Source organism: Hippocampus guttulatus, chromosome 7 (assembly GCF_054856545.1).
Source record: "Hippocampus guttulatus isolate MCC_2025c chromosome 7, RoL_Hgut_1.0, whole genome shotgun sequence".
In the NCBI taxonomy this organism is placed as follows: domain Eukaryota; kingdom Metazoa; phylum Chordata; class Actinopteri; order Syngnathiformes; family Syngnathidae; genus Hippocampus; species Hippocampus guttulatus.
The window spans coordinates 23,996,176-24,008,086 of record NC_141267.1 but is presented as its reverse complement, the minus strand read 5'-3'; the positions used below and the strand labels follow the sequence as shown (position 1 = coordinate 24,008,086).

At 54.9% G+C, this 11,911-nt stretch overlaps 2 protein-coding genes across 7 annotated transcripts; both read right to left on the bottom strand.

The window, feature by feature from the left end:
* Positions 1–997: 997 nt before the first annotated feature.
* On the bottom strand, positions 998–3,797 carry stx6 (syntaxin 6). The gene is made up of 8 exons (XM_086115922.1): positions 3,598–3,797; positions 2,515–2,684; positions 2,332–2,426; positions 2,202–2,264; positions 2,025–2,129; positions 1,842–1,948; positions 1,665–1,759; positions 998–1,537 (listed from the first exon to the last, which is right to left on the bottom strand). Exons 1-8 carry the CDS (start codon positions 3,630–3,632, stop codon positions 1,461–1,463), a joined length of 747 nt encoding a protein of 248 aa, XP_085972048.1. The 5' UTR covers positions 3,633–3,797; the 3' UTR covers positions 998–1,460.
* Positions 3,798–4,458: 661 nt separating this feature from the next.
* Positions 4,459–11,590, bottom strand: LOC147203263 (ELAV-like protein 1). Of its 6 annotated transcripts, XM_086115905.1 has the most exons (8): positions 11,383–11,585; positions 9,431–9,515; positions 9,232–9,294; positions 8,988–9,156; positions 7,358–7,461; positions 6,847–7,000; positions 6,543–6,768; positions 4,459–5,016 (listed from the first exon to the last, which is right to left on the bottom strand). In XM_086115905.1, the coding sequence occupies exons 2-8, from the start codon at positions 9,464–9,466 to the stop codon at positions 4,701–4,703; spliced, it is 1,068 nt and encodes a 355-aa protein (XP_085972031.1). In that variant the 5' UTR covers positions 9,467–9,515; positions 11,383–11,585; the 3' UTR covers positions 4,459–4,700. The 6 variants fall into 6 exon arrangements, with proteins under 6 accessions (XP_085972031.1, XP_085972030.1, XP_085972032.1 ...); XM_086115904.1 differs by having other exon boundaries at positions 6,543–7,000; positions 9,431–9,593; positions 11,383–11,590; XM_086115906.1 differs by having other exon boundaries at positions 6,543–7,000; positions 9,232–9,325; positions 11,383–11,590.
* Between the last annotated feature and the right edge of the window lie 321 nt (positions 11,591–11,911).

Sequence of the window (11,911 nt, the reverse complement as noted above, 5' to 3'; positions counted from 1 at the left end):
CCTAGTCCATGTCGTCTCCGTCTCGGTACTTTTTTTTTTTTAACACAGTGGGACAAACGCACCCCAAGCTCACCGGAGACCCTCGGGACGGTGGCAATGATGGCGGTTTTCGTCCCACCACCCAGCGAGTCCTGCAGGATGGATGTCAGCTTGGAGTCCCAACAGGAATTTGGTCAACAGCCAGGTCAGCTCCACCATTGACATCTGTCGTCGGGCGTGTGCGTGCGGGTGCCGCACCTGTACGGGACGTGAGGTCTCTCCTCCGCCAGAGCCGTGATGACGCGGCCCAGCACCACGAGCGACTTATGGATATCTCTCTCCTTCGCCCGCTCCTTTGGCACCCGGAAGAGCCTGAAATTCTGTCTACTTGCCAGGTCCACCTGCACCCGACAAAGCCACACGGCACAACGCCGGCTGCAAGCATTGACAAATTTGAGGGGGGGGCGGGGGGGGGGACTGAGGCGCGGCGCCTCGGGCTTGCCGGCGAGCGGGGAGCGAGCGGGCGATTCGCTCGGGCACAAGCCTCCGGCGTCCCCGCTACTGGAGAACGACACCCCCGCGGGACAGAGGAGCGGCCCGCCCGAATCCCGGCACCGGGCCGGGCCCCCCGATGGGCCGCGCGGCGGCCGCCGCTCGCCGCGGCGCAGCGTAGGTGTCAAAGTCGGGTCCCGGAGGGCCGCCGTCCCGCACGTTTTCCGAGTCTCCCCGCCGCAACGCAGCCGATTCAAATGAACGGGTTCGACGTCAGGCTTGCGCAGAGCTCGCCGACGATCCGATCATTTGAATCGGGTGCGTTGCGGTCTTCGCCCGATCCCAACGCACGTCGTCACTTTTCAAAGCCGGCCAACAATTGGCCCGGTCCAGATGATCGCATTGAGGAGAATCAAAGGAGCAACCGGACAACGCAGACAAAAGTGGCGTCGATACGTTTGACGAGCGGGTCCGGGAGAAAAGACGGATTGTATTCATGCAAATAAGTTGACTCGCTGAAAGGCGATGAGTTTCTTTTTGTGTCAGTTTATTAACAGCTGCCAAGTTCATCATGAATGAAAGTTCAGGGTACTTTGTACGAGTCGTCTTATTGATACTTTCGAGCGCGCCGCGTTCATCGTTTGGACCGTTGAATGTCACGAGGAAACCCTTTGAACTCCAATCGTTCAGAAAACAACAATTCCAATCTCGTCGTTATTCGAGCGATTTGAGGGCCGCGCGTGGCATCGACGGGATGAAAATGTGAACGGTCCAAAAATCAAATAAGAAAAAACAACAACGGATTCGGTCTTTCACGATGAAAAATAAATAAACACCGCAACAAATACGCAAGCACGTCGCGTTATTCGGCGCAGGTGAAAGACAGATTGCCCTTTGAACCGCGAACCCTCGGCGAGTGCCGCTCGGCCGGACAGAAGACGACCCCGGACCTCCGCGGCGGGGTCGGGGGGCGAAGGCGAGTCGCCGCGTCAGAGGATGAAGAGGAGGAGCGCGACGACCGAGAGGATGGCGAGCAGCACCCCGATGGCGCACCACTGGCGGCGGTCTGCGCCGACGTCGTCCGCGGGTGGAGAAACGGACGGAGGGAGAAAGAAGGCAAGACGCTTTTCTTCGAGTCGTCCTAAGCGCCAAGCGACAAGCGGCGGCTGCGGCTAACGAGCGCGAGCACCCACCGCTGGTCATGTGGGACACCGTGGCCAGTTTCTTCATGACGTTGTCCAGTCTGGAGTGGCTGCTGTCCAGCTCCTGGCCAAAGTCGTCCAGCATGCTGCCGGCCGGGACGCAAGCAAAAGCAAAAGAGACAAACCGGTAGGCGGCGCTTCTCAAACTCATGGGGGGGGGAATCTTACTCGGCCTGCTCGTCCAACTCCAGGCCGATCCTCTCCGACATGTTCTTCAGGACGCCGATGGTTCCCGACACCAGCTCCAGCTGCTCGTCCTGCCGCTCCGCCATCAGCTGACGGGAGGACGCGGGCGGCATCGTGAGCAAAGCGACCCCCCCCCCCCCCCCCCCGCCGTGCGGCTCGGCCCACCTGTTGCTGAAGCCGCTGCTCCCCGATGAAGTCCGAGTTGGCGTGACGGAGCCGGCGCTCCGGTAGGCGGGACTTATTGCGGGCGGCGCCGTCGCCCGGCAGCGCCTGCGCACACGTCACAGTCTTCCGGCGTCAGCGCACTCGCGCGGAGACCGCGGACAGACGCCGACGGAGGACCTGTTGGTTGCTTCTGTCCACGAAAGGCACGGCCGCACCGCTCGACATGCGCTCCTTCATTTCCTTCAAAGAGAGCAAATATGTCAATGCAAGTGTGGCACGACGACGCGCGCGCCAAGGGGGCGCGTACCTCCACGGTGCGTCTGGTGCTGCCGATGAAGGCTTTCCTCTTGGCCAGCTCGGCAGCGTCCAGGTTGAACTTCTTGGGATTGGACTCCACGATGCGTTGACCCGTTGTTAAAGAGACCAACGGGCCGCGGTTTGCCCAGCCGTTGGCTACGGCGGCTGGCGGGAGCCCCGCCGGAAAGGATATCGATGGTCTCGTCGAGGTCTTCCAGGTCCCACTCGATGGAGCGCAGACTGTTTCTCAGCTCGTTGGTGGTCCAGTCCAGCTCCTCCTTGGGGGCGGCGGCCCCTTCCAGCAGCAACTGGCTCCATCTGCGATGGAGGCTCTGAGCGCCGCTCACGGCCTTCTGCACCTCGCTGGGGACACACGAGCGGCGTCGGGGGTGGCCGGCCTCGCGGATCGTGCGAGCGCTCGGATTGCGCTCGGCAGCGAGCTCGAACGCAATCCGGTGCAAAGCGGCCGGCTCGCTCTCGCCATAGCGGCGCGCATCGACGACGCGACTTGCCGTTTCCTCGCCACGCGTTCGTCCGCTAAAGTCGGATGCGGGACGCTTGCGTAGGACGCCTGTTCTTTGGACTGTAATCCAGGTGAATTGTTCACCATTTATGATCAATACCAGACCAATTGTTTCTTTGAATTCGTAGCGAGGGACTTTGGGGATTTTGGTCCCCGACTTGTGTTTGAAGACCAGATAATGGCTCGTTTCCCATTTTTAAACAAGAAACGCCAGGTAGCTCGTTCCCGTTCGTTGGAGACAGCAACCTTGCCTCCTCGCGGACGTGGGGGGGGACGAATGGCCTTTGAACATGGCTGAAAATCGGAGACGTGTGTGTGTGTGAGAGAGAGAGAGTGAGGACACCTTCACACACAACAACAAAAGCCACTCGTTTGAAAATCGCGGATGTATTTGTGATTCTGAAACACACGTGAACTTCTTGGATCGATTTGCGTGAATAATCTTGACGCGATTTTTTCCTCCCATCCCCTTTTTCAATGAATCGTTCCAGCCAACGAATTGTTTGATGGAACTCGTGGACGATGACGACCACGGGAACAATTATTGATTCGCCTATTCCATTATCACGAGAACTAGTCGGTTATTAGGCATAAGAGGTCAATGACCTCTTGAAGCTCGTCTGTTCAGAAATGGAAAATGTGGATGGAACAAGTCGATGGCCGAGATGATGCGCGGAATTGGTCGCTCCGTCCAGGGCCAAGAAAGACGTGCAAGTGCTAGCAAGCTAACAGCTTCTCGTGAGCTTTTCTGACCCTTTGACGACGAAGAAAGGATCTTCCATGGACATGTTGCCGCCTCCGCTTCACTCCATCGCTCGTGGCGCACCCGTTAAGAACGTCCGCCAAAGAGGGCCTTCTTTCTTTCGGTTTGAAACGACGTTTGTTGACATGAAGCGGGGGCCGCGGCGGCTTCCGCGGGGGAAAGAGCTCGGTGACGTCACTGGGGATGAAAACGAGTCCGCCGCCATCTAGCGGAGAGAAGTGCAGGTGCAGTACACGAAACCCACGCCGGCGCACCGGAAACATCCCATCGCTCCACTTGGTTAGTCGACGTGTGGAATAAGACGAATCCAAGCAAGGAAAAGTCTCGTTGCGTGGCAGCTTTGCAGATAGAACGCCCGCATCGTGTAGTTAGGAGTCACGAGTCGTGACACTTTCATGTATCGATGGAGTTTTTTGGAACGTCCTCCTACCGGGTGAGCGGTCTTTGAATGCACGTCGCAACCCTTGTCGAACGCGACGAGCATCGATGTACGATCCGCTCCGTTTTTGGAACGAGCCACAATATTAAAATTCAAGCACCCGTTACGTGCCGCGAGTGATCCACCCGCGCGCGAGATTTGTTCCAAGTATTGCGGGCGAGGTTTTCAGAGCAGCCCACCTTCGTACAACTTGATGACCCGAGTTGGAAGCAGCGTCCAAATTGGTACGCTGCGTCTTGCCAAGTCCGGGGAGACATTTGTGTCAAATTACTCACACAAATCAGTCCGCCATCTTCACATTTGCAGAGATCTTGTTTTTTTTCTCGCGTGTGCCATTCAAGGTGCAAATTGCAACGTAAAACCACCTGTCCGGACAATTCTCTTTCACTCGCGTCAAGTGAGCAGCACGACGGACTTTTTGGATGGCTTTTTATTGAATCGAGGTGATCGGACGACAGACGAGCAACATTGTGGGAAGAAATGGAGTCGGCGCATGAGAAGGCGACGCCCGCGTGACAAGTTAAACCAAAGCGACGAGTTGAGATCGGGACAGCAAAAAGGAGCGTCCGCTACACTACACGGGTGGACGAGGAAAGCCAAACTTAAAAAAAAAAGAAAGAAAGAAAAAAGCAACAAGCCGGGACCCGCGGTCTACTACTTGTGTCCTTTGCTGGTCTTGAAGGACACCTGGAGGACTTTGTCCCCCAACCTGTAGCCGTTGAGGTTGTGGATGGCCATGGCCGCCTCCTCGTAGTTGTTCATGGTGACAAAGCCGAAGCCTTTGCACTTGTTGCTGTTGAAGTCGCGGATGACCTTGACGTTGCTGACGGCGCCGAAAGGTCCGAAGAGCTGCCACAACATGGCCTCGTCCGCCTCCTGGCCCAGGTTGTAGATAAAGATGCACCAACCCGACGGGCCTCCCGAAGCCCCGCCCCCTCCGGCCATGTGCTCCACGCTCATCGGAGAGAACCTGGAGGGCAAAGCGGGTGTCGGGTTGCGGGCGTGATTCTTGCACCTCCCAAATCAACTTTTTTTCCCAGCCTATTTAAAAACAAACAATCTCGCTGCAGAGTTGGCTAACAAACGCCGGATGGTTCGGAGTTGCCGCGTCCTCCGCCTTACGCGGTCATTGCGCCGTAGACGACTTTGCTCCCTTATTTAATGAGCCAAACGCCAACGGCAAAAAATAAATAAGTACATCACTAAAAATCACAAGGTCAGTTCAATGTACGTGGCCCGCATACACCGCGGACGTTCTGCGATCTCGATGACGGACGGAGACGGTCGGGAGTACAGGGGACCGACGGAGGACCGGGCCGACCGGTGCCTCCGCAATCCCCTCCGGATCAAGGCCGGGAAAACGCGGGAGTCGGTTGTGGATTTCTGCAGGAAACTTTCCTCAGCCGCACCGAGGAACTTGCGGGCTATCGAGAGGGCGACCCGGGTGCTCTTCTCAACACGGAAGGGGCAGAGCGGCTCTTCCGACTCCGAGACGCCGGGGCTCGCTCCTTCGGCCCTTCCCGATGGCATCGCCCCGACGGGCGGGCGGCATCTCGGGCCGGGGACGGGGAGAGAGCGGACCGTCCGGGCAACGGCGGGATGCCAGCTAAGCCGACGACTCTGACGGACGGATCCCTCCCGCGCCCTCCGGGCCGCCTTGAGAGCGCGGGGCGGCTCCTTCTGCCGGAGAGCGATGCGCCCGCGCCGCAAGAAGGACAGGTACCGCCGCCGGTCCCCGCCGACTGCTGCGGGGCTATCGGACGGACGCGCTTGAAAACCTGGACTCCCCCACCGCAACGAGCGCAGCCACCAAAGATTTGGTGGTTTTCTCCTTTCTTCGTTTTGCTGCTGTAAATTGCAACGTTCTCCGTTGTGAGACAAATCAAGGTCTTCTTATCTTATGGCATCGCGGTTTGCGGCTGGGTGGCGATGGGAAGGGCGGACACTTTTTGGTGCTTTGCTGCATCGGTGTCGTCGGAGCGTCGTGGCAAACGTCTTGCGCTTCTGCCTTCGACAGCTGCGTCCTCCTGGCTCGTCTCGATTCCGGGGCACATCCGAGCCCCCCCCCCCCCCCCCCACCCTCTTTCCTTCCGCGTGGCTCCGTTGGCATTCGGCTTCGCCCGCCGTCATCGGGCCGTCGCAGCGCGGCGCCTCGGAGATTTTCGGTCAGACTTTCCTTTGGAATCTCCCGAGACAGTCGCGGGTGTCGGTGGCTTTCCGAGCGCCGCGTTCAGCGTACCGCACGCCACGGGCACAGCTGGCTCCCATTATTTTGCAGGGGTCCCAACATTTTTGCTCGGGCCCCTTTCAGAAGTTCACTGACAATTCCACGGCAAGGGCTCATTTTCACAGATCGATCGTCAGCCCGTTTTTAGCGCCTCCTACTTTTGTCAGCGTTGAGGCACTTCCGTCAACACTGCGGGGTTTTTTTCCCCTTCTTTCCCGGGCACGCGTGTAGAGTGTGTGTGTGCGTGCGTGCGTGCGTGCGGCGCGTACCTGAACCTCTGCGCCTGGTGGTGCACGGGCCCGGCGAAGCGCCGCGATTGGCCGTGGTACATTTGAGACATGAGCTGCGAATTCCTGGCCTGGTTTGGATTGGCGGCAAACTTGACCGTGATGGGCTCGGCGCTGCCGGGAGGAGTGTGGCCGTTGAGCTGCTTGATGGCGTCCTCGGCCTCGGCCCTCTTGTCGAATCGGATGAAGGCCACGCCCCTCGACAAACCTGCGCGACGGCCGAGCGCACGCGTGAGCCGGACGGCCCGGGACGGGTACGCGCGCGCGCACGTACGTACGTACGTACCTGACGCCTGATCCACCAGCACGCGAGAATTGATGATGTGTCCGTAACGAGCAAACATGTCTTCCAGGTCCTGCTGGCTGATGGTGCGCGGCAGGCCGCTAATGTACAGGTTGGCATCTTTGATGGTGTCCGAGCTGGGGCGCGCGTACGACACCTGCGGCAAAAGGCCAAAAAACTTGAACGCGTTGGATTAAGTCGGCTCGGTCAAGAGAAAACGTCGACGTGTCGAAGAGCAAAAAAATCAATTTACAGCATTTGGGCACTGTCACAGTACATCAAAAGAAAAGCTTCAAACAGCAAAGTTGGTTCCAAAAGAAATATATAAATCAAAGACATTCAAACTTGTTCAAATGAAACAATCGCTAAGAAAAATAAACGTCAGGCCCAGTAGAAATGACAAGTTGTTTGTAAAAATAAGAAAAAAACGAAAACAACAACACTGGGAAGGTACCTTGTGGATGCTTGAGAAAGAGCGCCCCCTACAGAGCAGCAAGCGAAAGTGGAACTTTACCTTGATGGTTTTAGACTGAAGCCTCAGGCCGTTGAGGGAACTGATTGCCCTCTCGGCATCACTAGCGTTAACAAAGTTAACAAAGCCGTAACCTAAACTGTTGCCTAGAAACACAAAGCAAAACAACAAAACAAAAACAACAACAAAATGACAAGAGGTCAACAAAAGTGCACAGGCGAGAAATGACCTTTCACCCGCCGCGATATTCATTACAAAAACGCAGAAGATCAAATCAAACACGTTGAGCCGATCGCGGCGACAAACGCTTTGGAAAAAGCTCGAGCACAACTCGTCGACAGCATCAAATGTGACGTTTGAACACGGTACAACAGCGGTTCCCCAAAAACAAAGACAGCGCTCGCTCGGTGGGAGAAAAACATACAAAAGGGCCACCCAAACAGTAATTGAAAGGGAACCGGTCTGGGGGGGCCGGAGGGGAAAAAAAAGACAACAACAAGAGTGGCACAGTTGTAAATTCCCAAATAAAATTGAAAGAAGAAAAAAAAAAAAAAAAAGAAAACATTTGAAAAATGATGAGAACGATTTCCTCACTGCAAAGGCGGCATTCGCCGGTTGTGGCGCGCGCGACTCGTCACTCCCGCCCAATTGCGGGGGTGTCCTCGTTCCGCGAGCCTCCGAACGGCGCCGGGAACGCGCTGCCGAGCGTATGCGCATGCGGGACGGAGACCGAGCGCGCCGTTGCGCATTTCCTTGAGCGGCCGAAGGGAGGCCACGCCCCCCATCTCTTCTCCGCCGCTGCCCTCCTTTTGCCGACTGAACGGGGGGGACGCGCGCGTCCCAAGAGCGACTCTTCAAATAAGCTGTCGTGACGTTAGCTCCGCCACTTCAAGGTCACGTCAGGCCTGCAGACCAACCCCCCCCCTTTTTTTTTTTTTAAATAACTCGGAGCAGAGTGGGACCTAAGCTGAAATTTTTGGGGTGCGCGCCATTTTGTTAGCCAAATAAAATCTCCTTCCTTTCATGTGCTAATTTGCTTTCATTCCAAGTGGCTGATGATGGGCGGGGCTCCCACTCAGTAACAGCAACAGCGTGCGTGTGACTGCTCGTTTGTCTCGATGCGTGCCCCGTGACCGACCGGCGACCCGTTCGGGGTGTCGCCTGCTTTGCGCCCCGAGTCGGCTGGCAAAAGGAAACGCGGTGTTGGAAATGGGTGGATGCTTCCATTCCAATTGAAGACGCCATTAGCTTTGTGCTTAATTCGCTTTTGCTCACAACTGCTTTTATTGGGGGAAATTCATATTTTCGGACACGCGACGGACCGCCGATGTGACGTCATCAGGATGTGTGCATTTTCTGCAATGCGACGTTCAGTTTTTGAATAATAAAGTGATAGAAATGTTAGCAATGTCTTTTTTTGATTTCATCGGAAGGATCAAGAAAAAAAAATGTAAAAATCGGGTTTGCCGAGAGAAACCCACGTCTGAAAATTTGACGGCGAATCCGCGCGCCGGGTCTTGGGCGGCTTAAAACGTTCTTTTGAAACGAGGCGTCGTCGAACGAGGAGCCCCGCGTAATACGCGACGCTCAGCGGTCGCCGCGGCGGTCGTCCGCCGCTTGCGTCTACTAGTGCGAGGGGGGCGGCGACGCGAGCGGGACGATGGCCACGTACCGGCGACTTTGTCCCGGATCAGCTTGGCCGACTCCACCTCGCCCACATTGCTGAACAGGTTGCGCAGCTCGTCCTGGTTCATGCTTTGCGGCAGGTAGTTGATGATCAGGTTGGTTCTGGCGTTGTCGTCCTCCATGGCGTGCTCGCCGTAGCCGTTATCGTACATCTCCTGCGGGCGAAGCGCCGCCACACGGTCAACCATCGGACGCGCTTTGGCGCCCGGCCGGCGCTTGCGCAAAGTCACCTTGGCCGCCGCGGCTCCTTGAGCGTCTCGGACGTCCTTCTGGGACGCCTGCACCTCGCACACCTGAAACACAGCCTTTGGGTTAAACGGTCACCTGCCGACACAGAAGGCATCGCGTTCAACTTTGCGCGTCCGCCACAGAGCGCCGCCGCGCGCGCGTCGGGGGCGGGCGGGGGGGGGGGGGGGGGGCTTCTCTTACCTTCAAGTACCTCACGTGTCCTCGTCTCAGCGCCATGTGATTGACTGAGCGACTGATGGATGGATGTCTGTCAGCCCGTCCGTCCCTGTAACAAAGTGGCAGGGCTGAGCGACGGCCCGCCGCAGATGCAGAGTCCCACGTCGGCGACTTGTTGTCTTTTCCACTTTGCGTTTGACAAAAGACAAAACGATATCGGAGGCCCCGAAGTGGACCCGCGTCAGACGGTGAAGGAAGGGAACATTCACGCGGTGCCGCGGGCCTTTTGGGAATGGAATGAGCAGAGGCGGAGCCGGCCCGAGGAGATTTTTCTTTCGAAACATCCGAAGAAGGGCGGATTACCGAGACGACGTGTCAAGTAGGCACAAAACGCCAAAGACAAATATGACGGGAGGCGCGATTCCGAGGCAAGTCCTTCGAGTTGCTCATTACATCTCAAGGCTAATCGCCATGACCAATATTCTCAAACAGTCTTTGTTATTCGATCATTTACGAGTTGTAGAGATGGGAGCTTTATGAATAAAATATTTGTCACAAGGTGGAGTAATACTAATGTTAACTGGCAGGCCCAACCATGACGTGTGCTAGATTCTTTGCTCAAATTGAGAGTAGATGACACAGTGCATCGTCTTGGGGTTGCAAAGAGGACGGCAAACCGCATCAATGCTAAAAGTTTAGATATCATAATACGGTGAGATTTTTTCTAAAGATTCATCACATCATTCAATTCCGATGGCATGCTTTTGTATTAATAAAGGAGGTGAGTAGCCATTGAGATTATGTTTATTGACATAAATAGATGTTAACCGCGTCAGATTTACTTGTGGCCCACGGTGTAAAGCCACGACTCAAGTATTGCGGACACGGATGTGTTTGCCATGGCCAAGTCGTTGATCTATTCATGATTACCAACGAGTAAATTAATCTTTGCAGTGTGAGATTGGGAAAAAAATACTCTCATTTTGTGGTATGCTGTATTCATGTCATCAGAGTACAAGAAACGTGTTCAACAACATATTCTGATCCAATTATTATGCAGAATAAACCTGGACTGCACAGCTGCTGATACAATTACGTGCATCGTTAATGCACAGTTTTCGAACATTTACCCTTTAAATGGGATACTTTAGAGTCTCACAATTCTTGAATAGGAACATCGGTCAAAATAGAAAAACGAGTTCCAATGATGAACCCCAAATTCGTTACCGAGGTTTTCCGTTGGATAATCGAACGGCACCGCAAAAAAAAAAAACACGTTTCTGTTCATTTGTGAACTCCTCGGGCCTGTCCGTGCGAGGTTCGGCATTTCTTGGAGCATGTGCGGGCGAGCTGTTAAGCATTCCCTCCTTTAAGGCGAAAGACACACGAAACTCACATTTAACGCCCTGACCGACGTGTGGCAACTCGAATTAACCTCAACATCCCCAAAATGCACAGAGCGGTTTTGAAGCCGTGTCGCGACAGACGAGTAGCTTCGGGAGGACGACTCGAAACAACGCCGCCATGAGCGTGTTGACTCGCTACGCTCCGTTGCGAGTTACGGGTCACGGCAAACATAACCAGGGCGGGTTTTATCCCCTTCCTTCTACAACAACAAGCCACTTTATTCGCAACATCGTGGTAACTCCGAGTGAGAAAGGCTCGAATGGTTTGTGTGATCGTGACAAGAAGTGCCCGTCGTGTCTCGTCCACGCGTAGTTAGTTGGTGATTTTCAACGCCAACTCGACCAAATGGAGGCTTCCGCGAAGCGAGTACGTACGAGTGTTCCACTTCCGATGCGAATACACTGACACTCGCAATCCGAATGAAACCCCGACTGGGCAAATTATGCTAACGTTGACCTCGAGAGACTTTGTTCGCATTCGTGCGATGACGGCCACGAGCTAGCAGCTAACGTTAGCATCGGAGCAGACAAAGAAAATGATGGCGGGAAGAGGCACCGACAAATTCTTACCTGGAACGACGGAAGGATGACAACGTAATAACGTCTGCCGCGTTCAAGGATTCACAAGGTTTCAGAGGCAATTCGACTTGGGCCCGAACGCAGGCTAACGCTAACAGGCGCCTTCAAAATCACACCAGCGGGGAAAAGGCACTCCGGAAAAAATTGTGCGCAACGCCGCAGGTTTTTTTTTCTCCCCCCCCCTTTCTTCTTCTTCGTCGTCTTCTTCTTCGTCGTCGTCTTCTTCTTCTTCGCCTTCTTCTTCTTCTTCGTCGTCGTCCTCTTCTTCTTCCCTCGCCTAACACACATACTTTTTTATTTGTATTTTTTGCTGTTCTTTTTTTATCTTTATTGAACAAATACATTTACAAATCGCTGTAAACAAAACGAACAAGTTATGAATACGTGCACAGATTACATAGAGTTAAAGCGTGAAATGTACATTACATCGTGATATCATCTCGTTTAGAAAATGTAACGTTGTTCTCACTCTCATTTCTTTACTTTGTCTGTGAGGAGATGTGCAACAGTGTTTATAAAG